Source organism: Herpailurus yagouaroundi, unplaced genomic scaffold (assembly GCF_014898765.1).
Source record: "Herpailurus yagouaroundi ecotype Mexico unplaced genomic scaffold, PumYag 216, whole genome shotgun sequence".
Lineage (NCBI taxonomy): Eukaryota > Metazoa > Chordata > Mammalia > Carnivora > Felidae > Herpailurus > Herpailurus yagouaroundi.
The window spans coordinates 14645430-14670059 of NW_024412447.1; the positions used below are offsets into that span (position 1 = coordinate 14645430).

Here is a 24630-nt window from a genome sequence, read left to right on the forward strand (position 1 = left end):
AGGACCATGGAGGTCCTTCTCTAGGGAGAGTCAGGACTGATCATAACCACCGGCTGGGGAGTCAATGTGGGGATGCAGTTCCTGTGCCTCACTCCCCTGGATGTCCTCCAGAACCAGGTCCTGTCTCTGTGCTCGTCTTCATTTGTGCAGCCTCTCTTGGTGAGCTCATCCTTGCCTATGATTTCAAACACCAGCTCTGGTGAATAACAAATCTGGCTCCTCGTCTGCCATCCATCCCCGACCGTAGCTCCGTGTGGACCTGCCCCCCTCTCTTGGTTGTCTGACCCTCCTTGCACTCAACAGGTCCAGCTGAGAATTCAATTCCACACAAAGACTTCTTTTCTCCATGGCCTTATCCCTGACCTTGGGATCATCTCAAGACTTCTCGTTGCTCGGGCCCCAAAGCCATTCTGCCGGCGGGGCCTGAGGTCTTTCCCTTCAAACTATACCTTCGTTATGGACAATGACTATCCTATGCTCACTGCCTCCACGCTAATCAAACGCATCGTGACCAGCCTGGAATGCTCTTTTTACTTCTTTGTCTCTTACGCCCTGCCACATTTCAAAGTTTTTGTTTCCCAAAGCCTTATCTGACCCCTCAAGACCACATTTGTCTCCTTTCTGGAACTTCTATTCATCCTATTCAAAAATTGGTTATTGAAGGTCTACGGTATACAATGTGTGAGGTGCTGAGGGCACGAAGAGTGAAGTACCAGGCTTCAAGGAGATTAGACTAGTAACCATCACACCAAACATCTCGCCTTTGTTTTCTCTCTCTTCATTGTGTTTCCCCAGCCAAATTCTTAAAGATCCAGGACTATGTCTTAAATGTCTTTTGTGAACCCCACGGTGACAGACTATAGGGCATAACATATTCATATCAAGCGCTTGTTCATTAAATGCAAGACGGGTGGCAGAAAAAGACAAGAGATACATGTCGACTGCAGTGTTTTCCTAGATTAGAGAATTATCTCTGGTTGAGACAAAAAAAGCACATCAAGAAATTAAAGAAACCAGAGTGTATTGGAGTAGTGTTTTACAAGTCTAACCAACAATTCAATGTCATTTGACAAATTATTTGATTCGGAGCTTAGTAGTAGTTGAGAACCCCTTCCCAAATTCCATAAGCCTGAACTGATCGTCACATATTATGATTAAAGAACTAATACGAAAATGATTTGTAACATTTTAATAATTTAAAGGCAGATGTTCGAAATGTCCGAAGAGATGTTACAAGATAGAAGTAAGAGCCAATTGAGAAGCAGCAAGCACAAATTCTCAGATAAAATCATTCTGTGCTAGTAAGGACAAGAGAACTGATAGGGTCTAAACACATGAGGCAATCCTGCCATCCACTCTGCAAGGTCCCTTGGAACCAGGGACAACAAAGGGCTCAGGCAATACCAGTGATGTCCTTTCTATGTGTCCCCAGGGAAAAATTTTTTGTGAATCACAAGTGGAGGAATATCATTTCCCCCAAATGTCAAACTGTTTCTAAGAAAAAAAAAATTGGGAGATATTTCCCTCGTCTAAACTTTAAGTGAGTAGAGTTTTGATTCTTTGAGGACTGGTATGGACCTCCACTTAGACATCCAGTCCAAGGAACACATGTCACTCCATCCCAGAAGAGATCTTCACATGCTGAGCAGAAGCTCAAGAATTCAGCTTCAAAAGTTAGTCCCCGGCACATGTTTACTGTCAAATGTCATCTTTTAAAAAAAAATGTGTACTCACCTGCCAGAATATGCTGTCAATTGTGTTTCCGAGAAAACCATCGCGACCTTCGGAAGACACGAGTTTGGGGCCAAGAATTGTCATGAATTCATCAAAGTCCACCTGGCCATCCCCTGGAAGGAGAAAATAGAAATAGGAGCTGAAAAGCAGTTGAAACTGACCTACTGTCCCCAATGAAATAAACATCACCATGCTTTTCTCCTTGGCATGACCTCGGTCAATGAAGAGTCGAGGGCATTACTGAAAATTGTCCAGCTGTACATGATAGAAATTTCAGCTTTGTCCTCGTCACCCACGTACAAATTTAGAGATCAAGTCTTTCCCTTCTTCCGTGCCTGTGCCTGCTCGATCTTCCTTGTTCATTCAATCGCCAGTCCCCTTCTGAAGATTGTGGTAGGAAAACGTTTCCAAGAATTAACGTTCCCAGTTATAATTATGTTACTACTGAGATGGCTGTCCGCCCTCACACTCTTACCACCACGCCGTCTCCCATACAGTTCTGAGTTTACACCCCCTCAAAGCATAAATGATCATGCTTTTTAAACATCAGTGGCATCTTTTTTTTTTTTAAACATTTATTTATTTTTGAGAGAGAGAGAAAGAAAGACAGAATGTGAGGGAGGGAGGGGCACAGAAAGAGGGAGACACAGAATCTGAAGCCGACTCCAGGCTCTGAGCTGTCAGCACAGAGCCTGACGCGGGGCTCGAACTCACAAACCATGAGATCATGACCCGAGCCGAAGTTGGATGTTTAACCGACTGAGCCACCCAGGCACCCCAGCATCAGTGGTTTCCTTATCTTTGGCAAAGAACACAGTACAGCATTCAGGTCCCACTATCCCTTTCGCTGCCTTTTGTTCCCCACCCCTACACAAAATGCCATGCTCTCTCAGAACTTCATGCCCCTGTACATGCTGTTCCCTCTACCCAGGATGCCGTCTCCCCACTGGTCTACCTGATGAACGTCAACTCATTCTCTAAGACGGATCTTAAATATCAGGTTCTCTTTTTGTTTTTCTTTCTGACCCTCATCTCACTGGACAGAGTTGGCCAAACTCGATCTATCACAGGCCCTATCAGTCCATGTCCCAGTCACTGGTTTGCATACCTATTTCCCACCTGCCATCGTGAGCTCTGCAAGGTCACGGACCCAGTCTGAAACTTCTTTGCATATTCCACATGATGGCGGGGACTCAGTATGTACTTACAGAGTGAATGAATATCTCTTACTTGTTTTTTCTTTGCTCAGTTCAGCATCTTTCATGCGAGATCTGACACTGTCCACCCAAGGGTGGACTTGAGCCAACTTAGACAAAAGCAGGCCTTCAAGGTATTGTCTGAGCCCCAGTGACTCATCAGTGTGGCATTCTGTGCCCTTAGAACTGCTCAAGGGGGGCGTCTCCACCAAGAGCTCTCCACATGTTAGCCCAGCTGGTGCAGACGGCCCAGGTGTCTGCACACAAGTTTGGCAAAGTGCAGACGCATCAATCCATTCCCAGAGTGCAATCACCTTCAAAGAGTCCTCGTTCAAAACCTATTTCAAAAAGCTGAGCAGATGTCATCATCAAGATGCCAATAATTCCGAAAAAGAAGTCCAGAAACAGATCGCGGTGTAGATAAAACACCCTAGGGGGTAAGGGAGGCGTGGAGAGTCAGTGGGAAAGGAAAGATTTAGTACCAAATGGGTAGGACAGTCACTGGGCTACTGGAGGAAACTGATTTCCTTCTCACGGTGCAACACGACAGAGGCATCTAAAATTCCACCCTTACTGGTCATCGTGAGAAGGCTAATTCAAGCAACGATGAGTTACCATCTTACCTTTCAAATTAGCAAAGGCTTCTAGAATGCTGGCAGAGATACAGAGAAGAGATGGGCTGTCTTATGCCTTCCTGGTACACTCATCCCGGATACTGGATACGGACTGACAGTATTTTAGATGCTGTAACATGCTGATTCCTTTTGATCTAATAACTTCACTTTTTAAAGAGAAATACGAGGCAAGGAAACTATCTTAAATGCAGACCAATATATTTGCCCCCAGATAGTCCTCCAGTATTTGTGAAAGTGGGAAGTTGGAAGCGTAGGAAAAGAAGGGCCCAGTCTTCCTGGCAATCACACTGAGCTAGCTCCATGTGGCTCCAAGTCTCAGACAGAGGCACACTCGTTATCCACCTGCATTGACCCTCTGCTCACCCCGAGTCACCCTTACTTGTCTGGTGCCAGATGGCCAAAAAATCTCAGACTAGAATATGCATTCTCTATAGATATGGTATCACCCTTGATGAGGTGAAAATTGATTCCTAGGAGATAATCTTAGATATTACAATGGTTTGTGACCCTCTTAGGGTCTTAGTACATAAGCAGATACACAAATCATCTGTGCTATTAATATCCCATGGGGTAAGGCACTAGGGGAACAAATGTCTTCAAAGTCTCCTTGTAGTGGGGTGGCCCATAGGATGTGGCGGGGCACCTGATTCTCAGAGCCAGGAGAATCAGGGCTGTCTTTGAACAGTCCGCTTGCCAGGTGGGAGGACAGAGACCATTCACCTCTCTGAAACCTCCCCTCCCCCATAGGGTGATGGGAGTGGGGCAGTGCAGAACTGGTATATGTCAAGGGTCCACACGGAATTGTGGCCAAAGTCCTCAGGGAGTGTTCACAGACGGTGCCCTTGGCTGAGAACACCAAGCCTGAAACTGACCAGCAGAAACGGCCTCCGCGGCAGGAGCAGCCCATCCACCACTCAAATCCTTGACCAGAGAGAAAGTTCTGGGGAAGGGGGGAGGACGGTCCTATGGGCAGTGCTAACTGCAGTGAAGGAATACAGACTTTCTCAGCACAGACTTTCTGCGACTTGGAGGGGAGATCCAGTTCGTGGGAGAATTTGCTTCTACCTATTTAAGAGAAGACATTTGGGACTTCAGAGTTTTTTGTGATCAAAATATGATCCCCCTTGTCCCCCCACCATTTTTTTTTTTTTTTTACTGTTATGGAGCAAAGGGAGATTCCTGCAAGCCCACATGTGGCAGAAACAATCGAGGTGGGGCCCCGTCACCTCTCTTAGGATTTTCAGCTTTGGCTCCTGAGTAAGTGCATACGTAGCACATTTTCTGTAGACCTACCGTAAACGAAGACCCCTTCTCATAATGCACAGCTCAGCCCCAGTCCAACCAGTAGTACAAAGTTTTATTACGATTGAGATGGAGGAAAAGCTCTCTTCGGCAGATCCCAGTTTCCTGGACAAACAGAACTGGGAACACCCCATAAGCTATCAACGCTGCTCCCAGAAGTGTGGCCCCACATCGCCACCCCCCCCCCCCCCCACTCCATCCATCCCAGGAAAACTGAGACAAATAGAATCTCAGAGGGAAGTCTTTCATTAAGTCCCTTATGCGAAAACCATTCCCAGGCAGAAGCAAGGTCCGGAAGGTCTGATGACAATCAAAATATCTCCCTTTTACTGAGCACCCACTACGTGGTGGGCATTGCTTACAGAAATTTCCATACCCTAGTTCACTGAAGTCTTCCAGCAGCCCATTTCCACAGAGGGGGAAACGGAGGCACGGAGAGGTTCAGTGTCTTGCAGAAACTCACACAGGGAGCAGATCTGGGATTCCACTCTGGGAGTAGACTGACGTATCTACAACTTTGACAAATTGTGTGCAGACACCTGGGCCTCCTCTGGGGAAGCAGGGTTGTGGTTGGACTCCGTCTGGAACATTCCTTTCCCTGACCCCGGCACTGCCTGGCAGGGGATGGCTACGGCTGCCTGGTACATAGAGGCGAAACGAAATCAAAATTGCTCCCTCTGGTCTAGCTAATGGGCTTCAGCTCAACGACTAAGAGATCTTTCTTAATCATTGAAAAGAGTCACAATAAGTAAGAGGAAGTATTTATTTAACACGTGCTCTATGCCAGATGCTGAGCTCAGGGCTTTGTGTTTATCATCTTGTCTGCTTCAACCCCAGCACGATGAACAGATTCTCCTCTTCCACGTTTTAGCCATGAGAAGACGTAGGCAAGAAGGGGTTAAAAGGAGATTGCGGCCCCACAGCTCGTGTGTGGCCGCAGAGGGGCTCCGCCTGGGCTCCGTGATATCAGCCTCCACATTGTCCAGCTGCCTGCGCATCAGAGACCCCGGGACAAGTCCCAGTACAGGCTCGAGTCTGCACGCTTTGAGAACATAAAAGGTCTTCCTAGCTGGCCACTTAGGAAGGAATGTAGTGGGAAATTGGGCGAGATGGCTTTCAGGGACCTTAATACAAACGAGCATTGCCTAAAAGCCATTTCTTCCCCAAATTGCCACTCGGCCTGCAGTTGGGGGTCTCGGTGATTCTCCTTGGATGGTCAACTCCCAGCGGACCCAGGCCTCTCGCATAAGACCCTCCAGGCATCTGAAACCTCTTCCGCTGAAAAGAACTGCTCTAATAAACGAGGCCTGTCCAGGCCTGGCCCGGTGACATCGGGTTGCCATTCTGGAGTCACCTGCCCCCAGAGACAAAGGTGGGCGGCTTCCCAGAGCCACCACATGTCATGGAATGTGACAGACTGAACAAGCGCTCTCCCTTTGGTGAAATTATTTCACGAAGCTCGAGCGAGAGAGCACCTGCAGGATAAGAAGAAGGCATTCGCTCCTGGCCTCATCTTCCTTTCTCAGGCTTCCAGATATCACAGTGCACCTAGTAAAAAGGGCAGGAAGAGAACCCTGCTAAGGACTGAGTCCTGTTTCGTCCCCCCACCATGGATGTCAAAGCAATGCACTTGAAACTGGGGCAGGAAGCCTCAGGAGGGTCAGGACCACACATCGTTCGTTAAGACCAACCAGCTGAAAGATTCACAATGAGGCGAAATTATAGTAAAAATCACTGCTAAATACAAGGAAGGAAAGGACTACACACGAAAAGGGGGTGGGCTCCGAACAGGGACACGGGTTAGGAGGAAGACACAATGTCTGACTCCACTGACATCAATTAACCACAGGGGCGCCTGGGTGGCTCAGTCGGTTGAGCGGCCAACTGCAGCTCAGGTCACGATCTCGCGGTCCGTGGGTTCGAGGCCCGCGTCGGGCTCTGCGCTGACAGTGCGGAGCCTGCTTGGGATTCTCTCTCTCTCCCTCTCTCTGCCCCTCCCTCGCGCCCCGTCGCTCTCAAAATAAATACATGAACTTAAAAAAATAAATAAGAAAAGAGAGAAATCAATTAACTGCATTCTGAAAGCATGCCTGCAAAGGGCCAGGTGTGGGGGCTGTTTTCTGTGGGGCAAAAGAGAGAGGAATAAGGCACAGGCTTACCCTCCGGGAGCCTGCAGTCTGTTACCTAGGACAGAATCAAGTGGGTGCTGTGATTGACCTAAAAGTAATGTGCCAAGGCAGGACAAGGGCAGAAGTAAAGGCCCCAGTTAGGAAATTCTCAGCGACTCGGCAGTGAGCCTCTACCGAGGAGAAGGATTCTAACAAGCTGGAAGGGGTGATGAGGTGTGCCGCCTGAGTAACGCGGGGGACACCGGAAAGGAGGCAGGATGGCCAGGAGCAGCGGCCGCCCTCCCTTCCTGCCGGGTTCCTGCAGGAGAGAAGCCCCCGCGTGTCCCTGATGCCAGTCAGGGGAACGTGTCCCGGTCAGGAAGAGGGAGCATGAGCACACGGCCCACCGTTGGTCAGCGGGAACAGTGCTGGCTGGACAGGGCAGTGCCGGCTTAGAAGGGGTGTTCCGTAAGACAACAGGAGAGGAAGGCCAGGGTAGAAATGGGGTGGGGGGGGGGAGGAGGTGGAGAAGACTGGAGCCGGGGGAATGCATTTCCAGCGCAACTGACAAGACCTGGAAGGACAAGAAGGGGAAGAGGCGACGATGACCCTGAGGTTTGAATCTGGGACACCTGGCAGACGATGGAGCTCATTAGGAATGATGGAGAAGTCAGGAGGAGCGGGTCTTTGGGGCACGCTGGCTTTGCGGTGGTGGCGGGGTGGGAGGTGAGAGCCTGAAAGCTAAAAACGAGGATCTAAAAGACTTCAGGATCTATGGACGGATTACTAGGATCTTTAAGACAGACTCTCAAGGGAAAAGAGCAGGTGTGGAACTATTATCATAATATGCTACGATCTGGATTAACAAGGGGGTCAAGGAGGAGATATACTCCTATTTGCTTAAATATTTATCCCCCCTCCTGCTCCCCCGCAAAAAAAAAAAAAAATACTAATAATAGTTACTGGTTTCTTCGTGTGTGAGTCTGGGCAGACAGGCAAGGCACAGGAAAGGGACAGCATCTCACTATATATTTTCTCATACCTTTTTGATCTTTGAACCACCTGCTCAAAGAATAATGAAACCATGAAGTCTGTCTTCAGTATCCTTCGGGACGAATTCATCAAGAGCAGAGGGGGGAGGGAAAGAAGGGGGCAAAGGAAGACCAAGAAGGGCCTCGGGAGAGCCCACGCAGCTGGTGTCCTGGATGCCCTGGCCTCCACGGGAGGCAAGCAGGAACCACTTTACTTTCTCCCAATTCCCCGTCCAAGCTCCCCTGTCTTACAGCTCTCTCCTGGCTCTGGGGGAAGCCCTGGGCTGGCCCTGTAGATTTGTTATTGACTCTCAGGAATCAGAAGCCCAGTCCAGGCTACCGACCGTGTTGACTCCAGACCTGCCTTAGTAGAAAAAGCATCTTGCCCCCTCCTTGGACTGGGGCCTGACCCAGCCTAGTGGTCTGCAACAGAGAAGAGGAATAGGTTCATTTCCTGGGTCCTTCCTAGGTCCACCACCCTCCCCACCATCCAGCTATGGTTTCTGGCCTCACCTGGGTTGGAAACGGCCAAGGTGGAGGGGGAAGGGAAAGAGGCATCTCGAGCTATAGTTCCTCCAAGTGGGCTATGCCTCTCTGCCCTTTGGTGGGTTTTAAGCCCCCTGGCCTTCCGGTGGTCTCCCCCTCCGTCGGGATGCTATCAGTCCCACAGATGGTCCTCAAGGCAACCCTAAACCGACTGCTCCTTTGCCGCTGCGTTAGGCAGCTCTTCCCAAGGCGGCCCGACTATCTCTGCTCGGCTGCCCGGATCAGGGAGCAGCTGCAGTCCAGGTTTGTAGGTGTTTCTCGTGTGTGGGGGGGGTGCGTTTCCAGATATTTTCATGGGACGCAAACTGGTGCAGCCACTTTCCATACTGTGGAAAACAGTGTGGAGGTGCTTCAAAAAGTTAAAAATAGGACTGCCTTATGATTACTTATTACTAGGTATGTACCCAAAGAATCCAGAAATACTAATTCAAAGGGATACACACACCCCAATATTTGCAGCAGCACTATCTACAACAGCCAAACCATGGAAACAGCCCAAGTGTCCATCAACTGATGAATGGGTAAGGAAGATGTGGTACACACACACACACACACACACACACACACACACACACACAGTGGAGTATTACTCGGCCATAAAAAAGAATGCAATCTCGCCATTTGCAACAACAAGTTGGAGCTAGAGCGTATTATGCTAAGTGAGATACGTCAGTCAGAGAAATACAAATACTATATGGCTTAACTCCTATGTAGAATTTAATACGTGAAACAAATGAGCAAAGGAGAAAGGGAGAGAGAGAGAGACACACACACCAAGAAGCAGACGCTTCACTAACTGAGGGTTACCAGAGGGGAAGGTGGTAGGGGGGTTGGGTGAACTAGGCGGTGGGGATTAAGGAATGCACCTATGATGAGCACTGGGGAATGTTTGGAAATGTTGAATCACTGTATTGTACACCTGAAACTAATACCAAACTGTATGTGAGCTAACTGGAATTCGAAGAAAAACAAAACAATTGGAAACCCTAGGTTTGCAAAACAAGTTTAAAGATGTATTAGTTGTAGTTACACAAAGTATCCCATAATGCTTATTTCTTTTATATTTGTGGCTATATATCTTTCCTCAGTTGTAATTTTATTTGCACTCTTCTAGATTTGATGTGCCAGTCATTTATGTTTCATAGTTTTTCCCAAGAAATTTGGTCTTTTTTTATACACTGGTTACGATACGTATACAGGTGTGTATTTTCCAATTAATTAATTCTGCCCTCACTCCAATTTTACTGTATCTTACCCCATTATTTTTATGTCTAACTTTTTTTCTAAATTTTTCTTTGAATGTTTTCTTTCGTTTTTTCCCACAACCTTGTAAAATAATGAAATTATTTTTAATGCTTTGAGTTTACCTCTGGGGAAAGCTTTGATCAATACCTACATATTTGAGATATGTAACATTCTTGTCATTTTCTTTAAAATTTATCTTGAGTTTGCATTTTTTCCCCCTAATTTGTATTCTTTATTGATCAGGAGAGTGTTTGCCAACTGCAGAGAGGTTTAGGGACTTCTGTTTAAATGTTGATTACTATTAAATCCTGCTTTCTTTGGGTTTGAATAGGAGAATGTGGCCTGCTAGTATCAGTTCTAGAGAGTTAGGTGATGCTTCTGTAATTTTGCATATAATCCTGTATTTATAAATGTTTCACAAATATTTTGAGAGGTACGTTTGTTAGCTGCAGCAGTCAGTATACGGCCGATGACTTACTTATTGTGATTGTATTGCTTGGATTCTCATTTTGGAAGCCAACACCGCCTAACTCAAAGAGCAAATGTTGTGGAGTCAAGATCAGCCAGGGTTCAAGCCTGGGTTTCGTCTCAATCAACGGTGCGGTCAGTTATGGGTGACGTTATCTGGACCTCCTTCATGCCTTCATGAAATGGACACACTCGTCTCTACCTTTCAGTGTTGTTGACAGAGATAAATGAGGCCCCTTAAGTCAAATCCCTTAGCAATGCTCCTGGCCTGCAGTTGGTCACAATAAGTGGCAACTCTTATTAAGTTTTGTCTACTTGATCTGCTCTTAACTGATAGAATATCAGACAGTCTTATCTCTTTCAGCTCAGGAAAATGTCTTCGTATGATTCTTTTGGGTATTCCCATGCTATTCTTTCTTGTGAAATTCAAGTCTCCAATTTCTGTTTTTCAACTCTGTCATTTTCTCTTGCATCATTTTATTTTTCTCTTATTTCCCTCTGTCTTTACTTAGAGTGAGTTAGGGCTGTAGGTTATTCATAGAGCTGTCTCTGCAATTTCTTCCCCACCCCCAACGTAATAGGTTTTCTAAAGAGCACTGATGTTCACCTACATAAAATGAATACACTAATGTATTACTTCTCACATAACACATAGAGGAGTGTACTACGTACAACTGCATTAAGTAGAACACTGTTAGTGTTCTCATGTATTCTTCTCACTGAAGCTGGGTCTCTCTTTCTTCCATTTGTGCCTCAAGATCTTATCTTCTCACCTCATCCTCCAATGTCCTTGTCTGTGGAGGGCTGTTTTCACCTACCAGGTTGGGAATACAAAGCAGGTATTCCTTAAACCTTTTTCTTTCTCTATAGTGAACAATTTTCGGAAGGAGATTTCTTTTTTTGTTTGGGTATCCAGAATAACGTCCCTCTCCTTTTTGTACCAATCCTTGCATTTTCTTCGCTTTCAATTCCATGGGTCCCAATGTTGGCCAACCATCAGCATGTATGGATGTCACTGACCACCTTCGAATACTCCAGTTGTGAGGTCAAGGTTTGCAATGCCTAGTGCAGTTTCTAGTGTCTAGTAAGTATTCAGTAAAAGAATTCTGAACAGAGTTTATTCTCCTGCCTCCATTCACCAATGCTCTAAATCTGGTGAGAAGTTATGGTTGAAGAATTATGATCAAGAAGCAGTATATTAAAAACTGACAACCACTCCCAAGACTTGTTACACTCTGGGTTTCTACTGTCTCCAGCCTGCTTAGGGCACTGCAGAGGAGACTGGAGCTTGCAGTCCCCACACCCACCATAGTGCTGCCTGTGGCTGGAGCTTTTGTCCATGTGATATTCTGGGGTCGTGCCTACAAACGGAGGATGAAAGGAGGTACCATGGAGGAAGGGACAAGGGAAAATAAGAGATGGGAACAAGATACTATGCTTTTTTTTTTTAATGTTTATTTTTTAGAGAGAGAGAGCAGAGGAGGTGCAGGGACAGAGGATCCAAAGTGAGTTCTGTGCTGACAGCAAACAGCCCACGCGGGGCTGGAACTCACAGGCCGTGAGCTCATGACCTGAGCCGAAGTTGGACGCTCAACTGACTGAGCCGCCCAGGTGCCCCTCTCATGTTGTTGATTTTAGCCATTTTGGCAGGTATGAGGTGATAGTCCTTTTGACCTGCATTTCCCTGATGATCGTGATATCGGGCATCTTTTCCTGTGTCTGTTGGCCATCTGTATGTCTTCTTTGGAAAAATGTCTATTCATATCTTCTGCCCATTTTTAATTGGATTACTTATTTTGGGGGTATTGAGTTTTATAGGTTCTTTATATATTTTGGATACCAACCCTTTATCAGATGTGTCATTTGCAAATATGTTCTCCCATTCTGTAGGCTGCCTTTTAGTTTTGTTGATTGCTTTCTTTGCTGTGCAGAAGCTTTTTATTTTGATGAGGTCCCAATAGTTTATTTTTGCTTTTGTTTCCCTTCCCTGGGGAGATATATCTAGAAAGAAGTTGCTAAGGCTGATGTCAAAGAAGTTACTGCCTGTGTTCTCTTCTAGGATTCTTATGGTTTCCTGTTTCACATTTAGGTCTTTAATCCATTTTGAAGTTATTTTTGTGTACGGTGTACGAAAGTGGTCCAGTTTCATTCTTCTGCATGTCGCTGTCCAGTTTTCCCAACACCATTTGTTGAAGAGGATTTTTTCCCATTGGATATTCTTTCCTGCTTTGTTGAAGATTAATTGACCATAGGGGCGCCTGGGTGGCGCAGTCGGTTAAGCGTCCGACTTCAGCCAGGTCACGATCTCGCGGTCCGGGAGTTCGAGCCCCGCGTCGGGCTCTGGGCTGATGGCTCAGAGCCTGGAGCCTGTTTCTGATTCTGTGTCTCCCTCTCTCTCTGCCCCTCCCCCATTCATGCTCTGTCTCTCTCTGTCCCAAAAATAAATAAACATTGAAAAAAAAAATTTAAGATTAATTGACCATATAGTTGTGGGTTAATTTCTGTGTTTTCTTTTCTATTTCATTGATCTAGGTGTCTATTTTTGTGCCAGAACCGTACGGTTTGATAACTTGAAGTCTGGAATTGCGGTGCCTTCAGCTTTGCTTTGCTTTTTCAAAATTGCTTTGATTATTTGGGGTCTTTTGCGGTTCCACACGAGTTTTAAGAAAGTTTGTTCTAGCTCTGCGAAAAATGCTGTTGGTAGTTTGATAGGGATTGCATTAAATGTGTAGATAGCTCTTGGTAGTACAGACATTTTAACAATATTTCTTCTTCCAATCCATGAACATGGAATGTCTTTCCCTTTCTTTGGTTCATCTTCAATTTCTTTCATCAGTGCTCTCTAGTTTTCAGAGTACAGGCCTTTCACCTCTTGGTTAGGTTTATTCCTGGCTATCTGAGAGCTTCTTGTTTCTGGTGCAACTGTAAATGAGATTGATTCCTTCATTTCTCTTTCTGCCGCTTCGCTATTGTTTTGTAGAAATGCAACATATTTCTGTACATTGATTTTGCATCCTGCGACTTTACTGATTTTGTGTATTCGTTCTAGAAGTTTTCTGGTGGAGTCTTTCAGGTGTGAAACTAGTGCTTTTATTGAAAAGGGGCAGTTTGTCAGTAGTGATTTAAGAAAAGACTGAAAAGCAATGGAATACGATTTAAGAATTTATAAAGCAATTCTAATAAAATACCTGAAAAGCTTCTCAAATGGGAACAATCGCACCTTGAGTTTTTTCATATTGTTGAGAAATAATATTCTTCTTGTCATATAAACTGTTCCAGGATAAAGCAAAAGAGGAAAAGCAAATGTAACTCTGATACCAAAATACACAAGAGGAAAACTACTGACAAACCTCACTTACGGATACAGGTAAAAGTCCTGAAGCCTGAACTTGAAAATCTAATTTGAAATATACTAAAAGCACAGCTTACCACAGCTGCATACAGATTATTCCAAGACTTGAGTACAATTTAATATTAGGGAAATCAATTAATATGATAAATCACATCAATAGATGCAATTCCTTAAAGTGCTGGTCTCTATGGATCTGATTAAAATATAATATCCATTCAGGACTTTTTACACTGGGCAAAGAATAAGACTTCCTAAAAAAAAAAAAAAAGTAAGAGTGATGGATCTCAAGACAACAGCGGACATGCGCATATGTGGAAAGAATCTGCCTTCAAATAAGCAAGGAACCAGGATGCTACATTACCGTTTTTATTCTAATCATTCCCAATAGGCTGGCCAACAATATGGCAGGAAACAGAAGTAAAACATATGACCACAGGAATGGGGAAACCAAGATGATCACTATTCTGAGGACAGTATGATTGTCTGTCTAGAAAAAACAAAAGACCCAACTGTGATTCTGGGGAATGTAGTAACGGTGGCTAGGTACAGACAAACATTTAGAAAATCAATGGTTTTCTTGTGTGGCGGCAAAAACCATTTAGATCTTTTTTACAGGAAAGAAGAGCCAAGGGACTTCTGGAGAAGGCAGCAGCAGGGGCTCCTAAATCATTTCCCTCCAGCCTCCTGGCAGGTCCCCTCTGTGGTGGGCGCAGGTCTGGGCAGAGAGGGCGCCTGGAGGGAAGGTGAAGGAAGGTAGAGGGAGGGTGTGGAGGGTCCGGCTACCTCACCTGTGAGGCCCCTGGGGAGAGTGGCACCCGTTCACTCCGGCAGGCTGGTGGGTAGTTCCTGACCCCACTGACTCCCAAAACACTTGGAGAAAGGCTGTTCTGTAGGTTGGGGTCTCCCCGCCAGAGAGGGGCTTCCTCAAGCCTCACTGGAAGAGGGACACCTGTTCTCTGCTCAGACACAAGATGGGCATCATGGGGCCCCCCTCTACCTGTGCGTTTCCCAATGCCCAAGAACCCACGCCTTGGCAGAGAAGGAGGGCAGAAAACTATAGGCAGACAAAGAAATAGCAGCTCCCTTCAGGGAGGTGTGGTGAAAAGAGGGAGGGGACCCGACCGCTTTTGGTGCACGTGGCTCCCCCTGCACCGCGATGGGAGGAGGAAGAATGTACCAAGAGAAAGAAAACAAAAAGGAAGGAAATCTGAGCTCTCAGGGAGTAAAATCAGAAGACACAAAGGCTCCCAGGAACTAAAAAGTTTGATTTCCAAAGACGCAAATTCACAGGCACACTGGAATACTGGGTGGTAAGCATTAGAGGTGAGAAGGGGCCTGGACAGGAGGTTCTTAACCTGAGAAGGACAGGGACGCCAAAGAAAGAAAAGCAGAACAGATGAGTGCTTGGGATGACCTGAATTAACGCGTTCGACTGTTGATGCACACGGACGAGGTGGGTCTTAGTTCATGACCTAAACTCAGCAAGCAGAAACCAGCAGAGGTTAGGTCCCGTGTGCACTGGCCAGGCCTGGGCCAGCTGGGCTCTGAATGCCGGCAGTGTGACTCCAGCGTCCTCGATGTTAACCACAAAGCCAGCAAAGATGAATCAGCTCTGATTAAATACACGTTAGAGAAAACGACCATCATCCAAAGGGAAAAATCTCTATGATCGCACAGAAAGGACAAAATAACCAGGAATAAACTCGAAAGTGATATTTAGGACTCAGATGAGGAAACCTAGACAACTTTAGCGAGATATTTAAAAAAACCTTTCAGAGCACCCAGTTGGCTCAATTGGAAAAGCTTGAGACTCTAGATCTCAGGGTCGTGGGTTCGAGCCCCACGTTGGCTGTGAAGATTGCTTAAATAAATACAAAAAACACACAAGCAAATAAACTTTAAAAGAAAAGCCTTTAGGGGCGCCTGGGTGGCGCAGTCGGTTAAGCGTCCGACTTCAGCCAGGTCACGATCTTGTGGTCCGTGAGTTCGAGCCCCGCGTCGGGCTCTGGGCTGATGGCTCAGAGCCTGGAGCCTGTTTCCGATTCTGTGTCTCCCTCTCTCTCTGCCCCTCCCCCATTCATGCTCTGTCTCTCTCTGTCCCAAAAATAAATAAACGTTGAAAAAATAAATAAATAAATAAATAAATAAATAAATAAATAAATAAATTATACTTAAAAAAAATAAAAATAAAAAAAAGAAAAGAAAAGCCTTTAAAGAAAACGCAAATGATACTATGCTTCGTGATGGAAAGGTTACTGCAAAGATGTTCATTTAGATGTTTAATTTCAATAAAAATCCCTATGGAATTTTTTTGGCAAGCTTTCCCAATGACTCGGAAGGTCATTTGGAAGAATGAACAGGCCAAGAAAATCTTTAAAGATAATTAAGAACAGTAATGCCATATCTATTAATAAAATGTATTACAGAACTACAATAATGGGGGAAAAAAAAGTACTGATGTAAGAATGGACAGGAGATAAAACAGGACTGTCCAGAACTAAGTCTTTGTAAATATGGGCAATAAATAGAAATAATTGAGTAGAGAAAAGGCTTCCTTGTCAAATGGTGTTAGGAAGAGAAGAATTACAACGGAAAAACCAATTTGCTGTTCGTATTTTACTATAAAACACTAAAGACATAAATTAGAATACACAGGTAAAATAGGAAAAACGTTTCTAAGCTGCAAATCAATAAAAGAAAAGCAGAAAAGTAAAGACTCACAGAGCTGCCAACCTCCTCTGTATGTTAAAGATGTCAGAGACTAGATTAAATATTTAGCAATAAACTAGGAAAACTGTATGCAGTGAATACGGGAACGGGATAATACTCTTCAAATACAAAGGAACTCACGAAGGCATAAATGCTAGAGGATGTGAACAGGTAACTCATAAAGGAAAAATACAAAAGTTAAACATGTGGAAAATGCTCAACTTTCTTTTTTTTTTTTTTAATTTTTTTTTTCAATGTTTATTTTTATTTTTGGGACAGAGAGAGACAGAGCATGAACGGGCGAGGGGCAGAGAGAGAGGGAGACACAGAATCGGAAACAGGCTCCAGGCTCTGAGCCATCAGCCCAGAGCCCGACGCGGGGCTCGAACCCACGGACCGCGAGATCGTGACCTGGCTGAAGTTGGACGCTTAACCGACTGCGCCACCCAGGCGCCCCGAAAATGCTCAACTTTCAATAGTATGAAAATAAATGCAAATTAAAAGCAATAATGAGATAGCATTTCCCACATCCCCAGGATGCAAAGATTGCATTTTTTTTTTAATGTTTATTTATTTTTGAGAGAGAGAGACAGAGCGTGAGCAGGGAAGGGGCAGAGAGAGGGGGAGACACAGAATCTGAAGCAGGCTCCAGGCTCTGAGCTGTCTGCACAAAGCCCAACATGGGGCTCGGACTCACCAACTGTGAGATCATGACCTGAGCCGAAGTCAGAGGCTTAACCGACGGCGCCACCCAGGTGCCCCAAGACTGCATTTTTAAGTCTGATTTTAAGATCGAGTGCGCAGTTCGCCACGACTTCACATTCACATTGATGGGAACAGGCCTTGGCACGGCCTTTCTCGACACTAATTTGGCAATACCCCTGAGATCAAAAGTCCCTTTTTAATACTATTTTCCTTTCATTCAGTAATTCCTTTTCTGGACTCCATCCTAAAGACTTCCATCAGAAATTTGGAGAAAGATCCCCGCACTATGTTGCCTATCGCGGCATTATTTGTAACTGAAAAATGGAAACGAATGAAGAATGTAAATATTAAATTGAAAATCAACCCACCCCCCAGAGGTAACATTACCGTATTTTCTCCTCAGCGAATAAAGAAAACTATGGAACTAATACTTTCCTGTCCTTTCTCCTTGAGGTTCTATGGTGAACATCTCCCGTGAGATGAAAAATCTTTAAAACGTGATGAGCCCCATAACACTCTACAGAGAGCTAGAGTTTTCTCAATCAGTCCCCGATTTTTGGAAGGTCCAATTGTTTCCAGAAGAGCACATCACAGGGTTATAATACAACAGTAAGTCATTTCTCTTTCTTTAATGAGTTACGTGTCCATCTGAAATAGTTCTTCAGGGGTAACGGTTCTGCAGGACCAAGAGTATAGCCGAATCCTGAGGACGCCCTCCGTGGAACTACAGCTTTCTGAATTGTACCGAAGTAAGAGTTTGCTCGGCACCGACCCATCTTATACAGAATGTTAGACAATCACCACCCATATCATTTCACATGAAATGAGAATCGTATAGAAAACTGCTCTTCTGAGGCCCTGTCGCCATAACACATATTAAGAAAAAAATCACAACACAGTAAACATCTACGTCTCGTCCCCATGAGTCCCTGGATGATGATGAGTCCAATTATTCTACCTCCGGTAATCATTAGCTTGCTTGAGTGCAAAGTGGGAGTAAATATTGCGTACTGCCTGCCGGGGCTGTTGAAAGCTGAAACTACCCAAAATCTTTAGAGCACCCCCACCAGTGTGTCTGTCATACGGGGTCCACACGCTGGGCAGAAGGCCAAGGGTTTGGGACTTTGAAAGATGACTTCTGAACCGAAATAGTTGAGGACAATAACTTCACCAAATCCCCTATGAAAAAAAAAAAACAACATGTGCTGTCCCGTGAAGATGACAGGCACCAGGCACCCTGAGAAACAATGCAACACAAAAGGACAGTGATGTACAAAAGCTAGGACGCTGCCTTAAACAAACGGAAGTTGAAAACAACCTCTGGAACTGTCTGCCTTTATTTTATTTTTTTTTATTTTTTTTTTCAACGTTAATTTATTTTTGGGACAGAGAGAGACAGAGCATGAACGGGGGAGGGGCAGAGAGAGAGGGAGACACAGAATCGGAAGCAGGCTCCAGGCTCTGAGCCATCAGCCCAGAGCCCAACGCGGGGCTCGAACCCACGGACCGCGAGATCGTGACCTGGCTGAAGTCGGACGCTGAACCGACTGCGCCACCCAGGCGCCCCAGGGAACTGTCTGCCTTTAAAACCTGGCTGTCGCCAGGGGGAGACAGAATCATCTTTACCTGTTTCCATTTCACCGAAGATTCAAGGTTTTAAATGTGGACTTAGACCCAAATGTGATGCTTCCTGGATTGTGAATACCCAATTTCATTCACACTTTTAAATGGAAATTCTAGAAGTGTATGAAACAGCTTTAAAACTTCTAGGATATACAAGACATGTGGAATTTCTTTCTTTTCAAAGGTCTCCTAAAACAATCTTTATCAAGGAAGATGAAGGAACCACACGTAGAAATGGCGTCCCATCTATGGTGTGCAGGGTCATTTTCCGTTTCTTTCTTCCCAAGATCGAGAGCCCCAAACCTCGGTCAGGAGGGACGACTTCCTTCTGACACTAACCCTGTCTCTTCTTAGCAATGCAAGGATGATGTGTAAGAGCAATGCTCAAGCGAGAGTGTTAGGGACACATGCCAAGGGGCGCCTGGGTGCCTCCATTGGTTAAGCATCTGACTTGTGATTTCGGCTCAGGTCATGATCCCATGGTTCATGAGCTCGAGCCCCCATGTTGGGCTCTGCACTGAGTGTGGGGCCTGCTTAGGATTCTCTCTCTCCCTCTCTCTCTGCCCTGCCCCCACTCCACCCACACTTGCGCGCTCTCTCTCTCGCTCTCTCTCAAGATAAAAAAATAAAAATTTAAAAAATAACATCTGCCAAGTAAATATGTACAGACTGAACCAAAAATCCTGACGTTATCAGTACTTAGTACTCCTGCACTGTCAGAAGCTTCCTGAAGGGAAAATTCAGTAAAATCAGGACTCTAAGCTAAATTTATTTAAAAAAATTTTTTTTAACATTTATTTATTTTTGAGAGACAGAGAGAGACAGAGCATGAGCAGGGGAGGGGGAGAGAGAGAGAGAGACAGAGAGGGAGGGAGACGCAGAATCCGAAGCAGGCTCCAGGTTCTGAGCTGCTTGTCAGCACAGAGCCCGATGCGGGGCTCGAACTCATGAACTGCGAGACCACGACCTGAGCTGAAGTCGGACGCTCAACCGACTGAGCCACCCAGGCGCCCCGGACTCTAAATTTAAAGGAAATGATTTGGGAATTAGTTTACTCTGAAATCTTATTGTAAGCACAACATTCTAGAAAACAAACCGAATTCTAATAGATTTCAAAGCTTGGCTCTCAAGATGGAGATGACTGTCAATCATGGACCCAGGCATTCACAGTATACCAACAGTGGAAGACTCATAGCAGCCTATATCCCTATTTCGTGGAGAGTCCTGCAGCATTCCTTCAGTATTTTATTTTATTTTAACATTTATTCATTTTTGAGAGACAGAGTGTGAGTGGGGGAGGGGCGGAGGGGGACACAGAATCCAAAGCAGGCTCCAGGCTCCGAGCTGTCTGCACAGAGCTCGGGGCAGGTCTCGAACCCACAGACCGCAAGCTCATGACCTGAGCCGAAGTCGGACACTTAACCAACTGAGCCACCCAGGCGCCCCTCACTCAGTATTTTAGAGACACCTGATTCTCCATGGCGCAGGTATAGTGACTTAGTTTATGATACATTTGATTCACCACTGAAGCCGAAGAGACCTTTTGCGAACGTTTTCCAAGAGTTTCTGGCTATGGGTAGATGGAACAACATTCTACCCCGTCTCTCGCACTGAACGTGGCTATGAAACCCAGACAGAACGTGTGCAGCAACTACGTGAAGAGTCTGAGAGGTAAACATTAGCAGGAGAATTGGGGAAGAAGACCCGAATGTGACGCACAACAAGCCAGCAAAGAGTTTACTGTATTTCCCTTCCGGCACGCCCAAGCTAGGAGCCAGCCTGAGAATGGGCCCGGTGTGGGCAGCAGGAGCTCCAGGAAACCCTCTAATTCTGACTTCACGGTACAAAGGGGGTCTGTCAATGCTCAGAGAGAGTGAGGGAAATACTTAATGCTTTTTTCATGTCTCCAGTCCCTCGGGCCCCAACCTGTAGGCACCGAGAAGGTCTGAGGGAGAAGAACCTTCCCCTTGGGTCAGAGGAGCCATCGTCTTCGGACAGGGGAAACCCCTGATGCTTTTTTTCTCTTTCTCTTCTCTTGTCATTTGGATCAAGAAGCTGGCACAGCCACTGTGTAGCAGAATGGGACAATCATAAAGCCCCATATTTCTGGCTGTACGAATAAAAAGGACCAGAACTGGAAAGGATCAGGAAGATCTGGGACAGTGAAGGGCTTGGCAAAGCTACCCCATAATATCGTTTATGAAATCCTGGGCTCACCCACAAGCTGTTCACTCAGCTGACCCTGAAGAGTAGCCCATAGACTTTGAGCAGAAAAACAGGACTGACTTCTACCCAGGTCCCAGGATGGCAGACTAGATCTGAATCGCAGCGCAGATTCAGAAAACTGACCGGGCACTAGACTCACACCCCAAAGAAAGCTGGTCGGAATTTGTGGCTTACACCCAACCAAATCAACTCCTGCTTAAACAAGAATATCAACATTCTCCTCGGGATTTTGAAAGGCCGAGAGTCTCATAACAAAACCTTCAAAATGTCCAAGGTGTAATAAAAAATTGGTCAGCCTATGAAGAACCAGGAAAGTCTCAACCTGCGTAAGAAAACACAATCTAGAAATGCCAATGACACGTGTTGGAATTATCTGGGAAAAAAAAAAAAAAAAAAAAAAAAAAAAGCTTAACCACAATAGCGATACTGCAATGAGTCAGGGCAAATGCTCTTGAGAGGAATGTAAAGATAGAACGTTTCACCAAAGAAATAGATGATATAAATAAGAATCTAACAGGTACTTTAAAACTGAAGAAAAAAGCCACTCTCAACAACATCTCTGTAGAGAAGGTCAACTACAAAATAGGAGTGATAGAAGAGTTAGTGAACTTGCATAGACATCAATAAAAATTATGGGTTATTCCCCTCTCCTCTTCTGTGATTAATGTCCATTCTATAAGAGTCCCAAAAGGAAATGAAAAAGGCTATAAAGAAAAAAATATGTGAGGGAATAAATGACTGAAAACTTTCCAAGTTCGTTGACAGAAATAAACAGTCAGGTTCAAGAAATTCAGTGAACCCCAAATAGAATAAATCTTTAAAAAAATGCTCATGCTCATATAGACCATAATCAAATTTCTGATAAATAAAGATGAAGAAGAAAATCCAGAAAGCAGCATTATCAGTAGGGAAGCAATATTTGGATGAATACAGATTTCTCATCATGAAATACGAAGGTCGAGTAGAAGTGAGACAACAGACTTAACGTGCTATGAGAAAAGCTTAGTCAACCCAATTCTAGATCTGGTGAAAATATGCTTCAGGAATGGAGGTGAAATGAAGAAATTTCCAGATGAAGAAAAGCAGAGAAAATCATTGTCGGCAGGCCTACTCAAACATAATTTTTAAAGGAACTTCCTCAGAGAGAAAATGAAACTCAGGACCTCAGGAATGAAGGACTGGGTAACTGCAATAGCCTATTCTTACCCCGTTTTGTTCTTTAACACCGCTTGACGGCTGAGGACAAAAATTGTAACATGCCTGATGGAGCTGTCAATGTAGGTAGAGCGATATCAACTCTGAGCGAGGATGACAAAGGAAATGTACTGGTTCCTCAAACAACCCAAAACTCGCCAACAATGAAAGACAGGACGGCATAAACTGAAGAGTCCTACTGAAGAAATTAGATTCATAATTGAAAATTTTCCGAAAAAGAAATCTTGAGGCCCAGATGGCTTCATTGGCAAATTCTACCAAACATTTGAAGAGGAAATAATATCAATTCTACACAATCTCTTCCAGAAAATAAGAGAGGAAGGAACACGTCTCGACTTATCTTATGAGGCTAACGTTACCCTGATACCAAAGACAGTCAAAGGCATAAGAAACAACAACAACAAAAAAAAAACAAAAAAACAAAAACTAGAGCCCAATATCTGTCATGAATTTAGACACATGAGGAGATATTTTGGCATGATCAAGCTGTTCTGTATGGATCAGTGGTTACATGAACCTACGCAGGTTAAAATTCAGAGACCTGTATGTTACTTTAAAAATTCTACTGTCTCTCTGTCCCAAAAATAAATAAACGTTGAAAAAAAATTTTTTTAAATAAAAATAAAAATTCTACTGTATGTTAATTAAAAATTAAAAAAATAACTCTTCTAGGCCGATAGCTCTCAGCTTGCATGAATCGGCGGGCTTGCACATCTGCAAACCATGTAATGATCTTTCAAAATGGTGTGGCGCCTGATGTCCTATAAAGGAAGAGAGGTGGGGGTTGCTTGGGAAAAGCTGCCCTCTCTTTAAAAGGGGGACACACCTTGCTTTGGATGTTGTCCTGTGAAGATGAGATACATAGCAGATGTCTTGTATCCACGAGGAGAAGCCGAGAGAACTGCAGAGTTCTAACTTCAGGTTCCGACATCGCGAGTGGCTGAGTTAACCAGCCAGGAACTCATCCTACCTCTAGATTTAATGGGAGAGTCAATCAAGCTATGTCATTTCATATAGTGGCAGCTGAAAAAGTCTGCCTTGGATGGTATACCCGAGTGTATATTTGAATTACTGTGCCCAGCTTTTATAGAATGGGATACATGCCTTCTTAAGAGCAAATAAGAAAAAAAAAAAAAAAAGTTTCACTCTATGAAGATTCTATGAACCGTCAAGGTGCAATTGAACTTTTCACTGAGAAAACTACTCAGAGCCAGTTAAGGTAAGATAAAACGACTTGCTTTTGGCAGGTACTTTTGTTTGCCAGATGGGCAATTCTAAACAACTCTATCGGACTGGGTACCTCAGCCAGGGAGGTGGGGAAGGCTTTTGTGGCCAGCTCGTCCCGACACTCTACGGCGATGTAATGCCACTGAAAACTGTCTATTTTGAAATAACTACATTATTGTAACATAGGAAGAGGTGCTTGCAGGCGCCCGGGTGGCTCAGTAGATTAGGCATCCGACTCTTGATTTGGGCTCAGGTCATGAGCTCAGGGTCATGAGATCAAGCCCACGTTGGGCTCTGTGCTGAGCATGGAGACTGCTCGGGATTCTCTCCCCTTGTCTTTGCTGCCTCCCCCGTACTCTTGCTCTGTCTCTGTCTCTCTCTCTCTCAAAATAAATAAATAAACATTTTGAAAAAAAGGAAAAGAAAAGGGGGGGTTTGCAAGCCCCGGCATCAAACCTTCGAACTCAAGGTCATCTCCTTCATGCTCTGTGAGGCAGGACCCCCGGCTGTCTCGTCAGTACTTGGTCAGGCATTGAGCTGATCCCAACTCATCTGGGGCGGGGGGCGGAAATCCTGGCCCCGCTTTTATGTGGTTCTGGGGTTACTACGTTTAGGCACAAACACACACCAGGGTATTACATTTAAATAATCTTTGTCACTGGGGCGCCTGGGTGGCTCAGTCGGTTGGGCGTCCGACTTCAGCTCATGATCTCACCGCTCGTGAGTTTGAGCTCCACGTTGGGCTCTGTGCTGATGGCTCGGAGCCCGGAGCCTGCCTCGGATTCTGTGTCTCCCTCTCTCTCTGCCCCTAACCCCCTTGCATTCTGTCTCTGTCCCTCTCAAAAATAAATAAGCATTAAAAAACTAAAAAATATAAATAATCTTTGTCACTTATACATTTGATTTTTTAAAAAGAACGAACCGCCTTTAAATCAACGACACGATATACCCTTAAATCTTGACTATTAATCTCAACTCTTAACTACTAGTTTTAAGGCGCCCTCCCACGCAGCCCAGTCACCTGTAGCCTGCTGGACGTGTTGCCGGTTATGATATTCCTTATTTCCCCTCAAACTCTGCCTCCACAGCATCGGCTTCCACCCACTGGGCCTTGTTCTGGTCCTGAGGCCACTCAGAACGTCTGATTCCTCTTCAGCATGACCGCCCTTCAAATATGCAGTGACACCCTAAAGTGCTTGAAGACAATTATCACGTCTTCGCAGAATCTTCTCCATAGAGCAAACATTCCCAACCCCGCGTGTGATTCATCGGAGAACATGACATGGAGTCAGGCTGGGACCCTGGTTC

The 24630-nt window shown here is 45.1% G+C and overlaps 1 protein-coding gene across 6 annotated transcripts in view; it reads right to left on the bottom strand.

Moving 5' to 3' along the window:
* Positions 1 to 24630, bottom strand: part of CALN1 (calneuron 1) — a 532439-nt gene that overhangs the window by 189405 nt on the left and 318404 nt on the right. For all 6 annotated transcript variants that reach the window (XM_040456205.1, XM_040456203.1, XM_040456207.1 and 3 more), the window contains one exon: positions 1735 to 1847. In XM_040456205.1, the coding sequence (XP_040312139.1) occupies positions 1735 to 1847 (113 nt within the window). The remainder of the gene's footprint in view (positions 1 to 1734; positions 1848 to 24630) is intronic.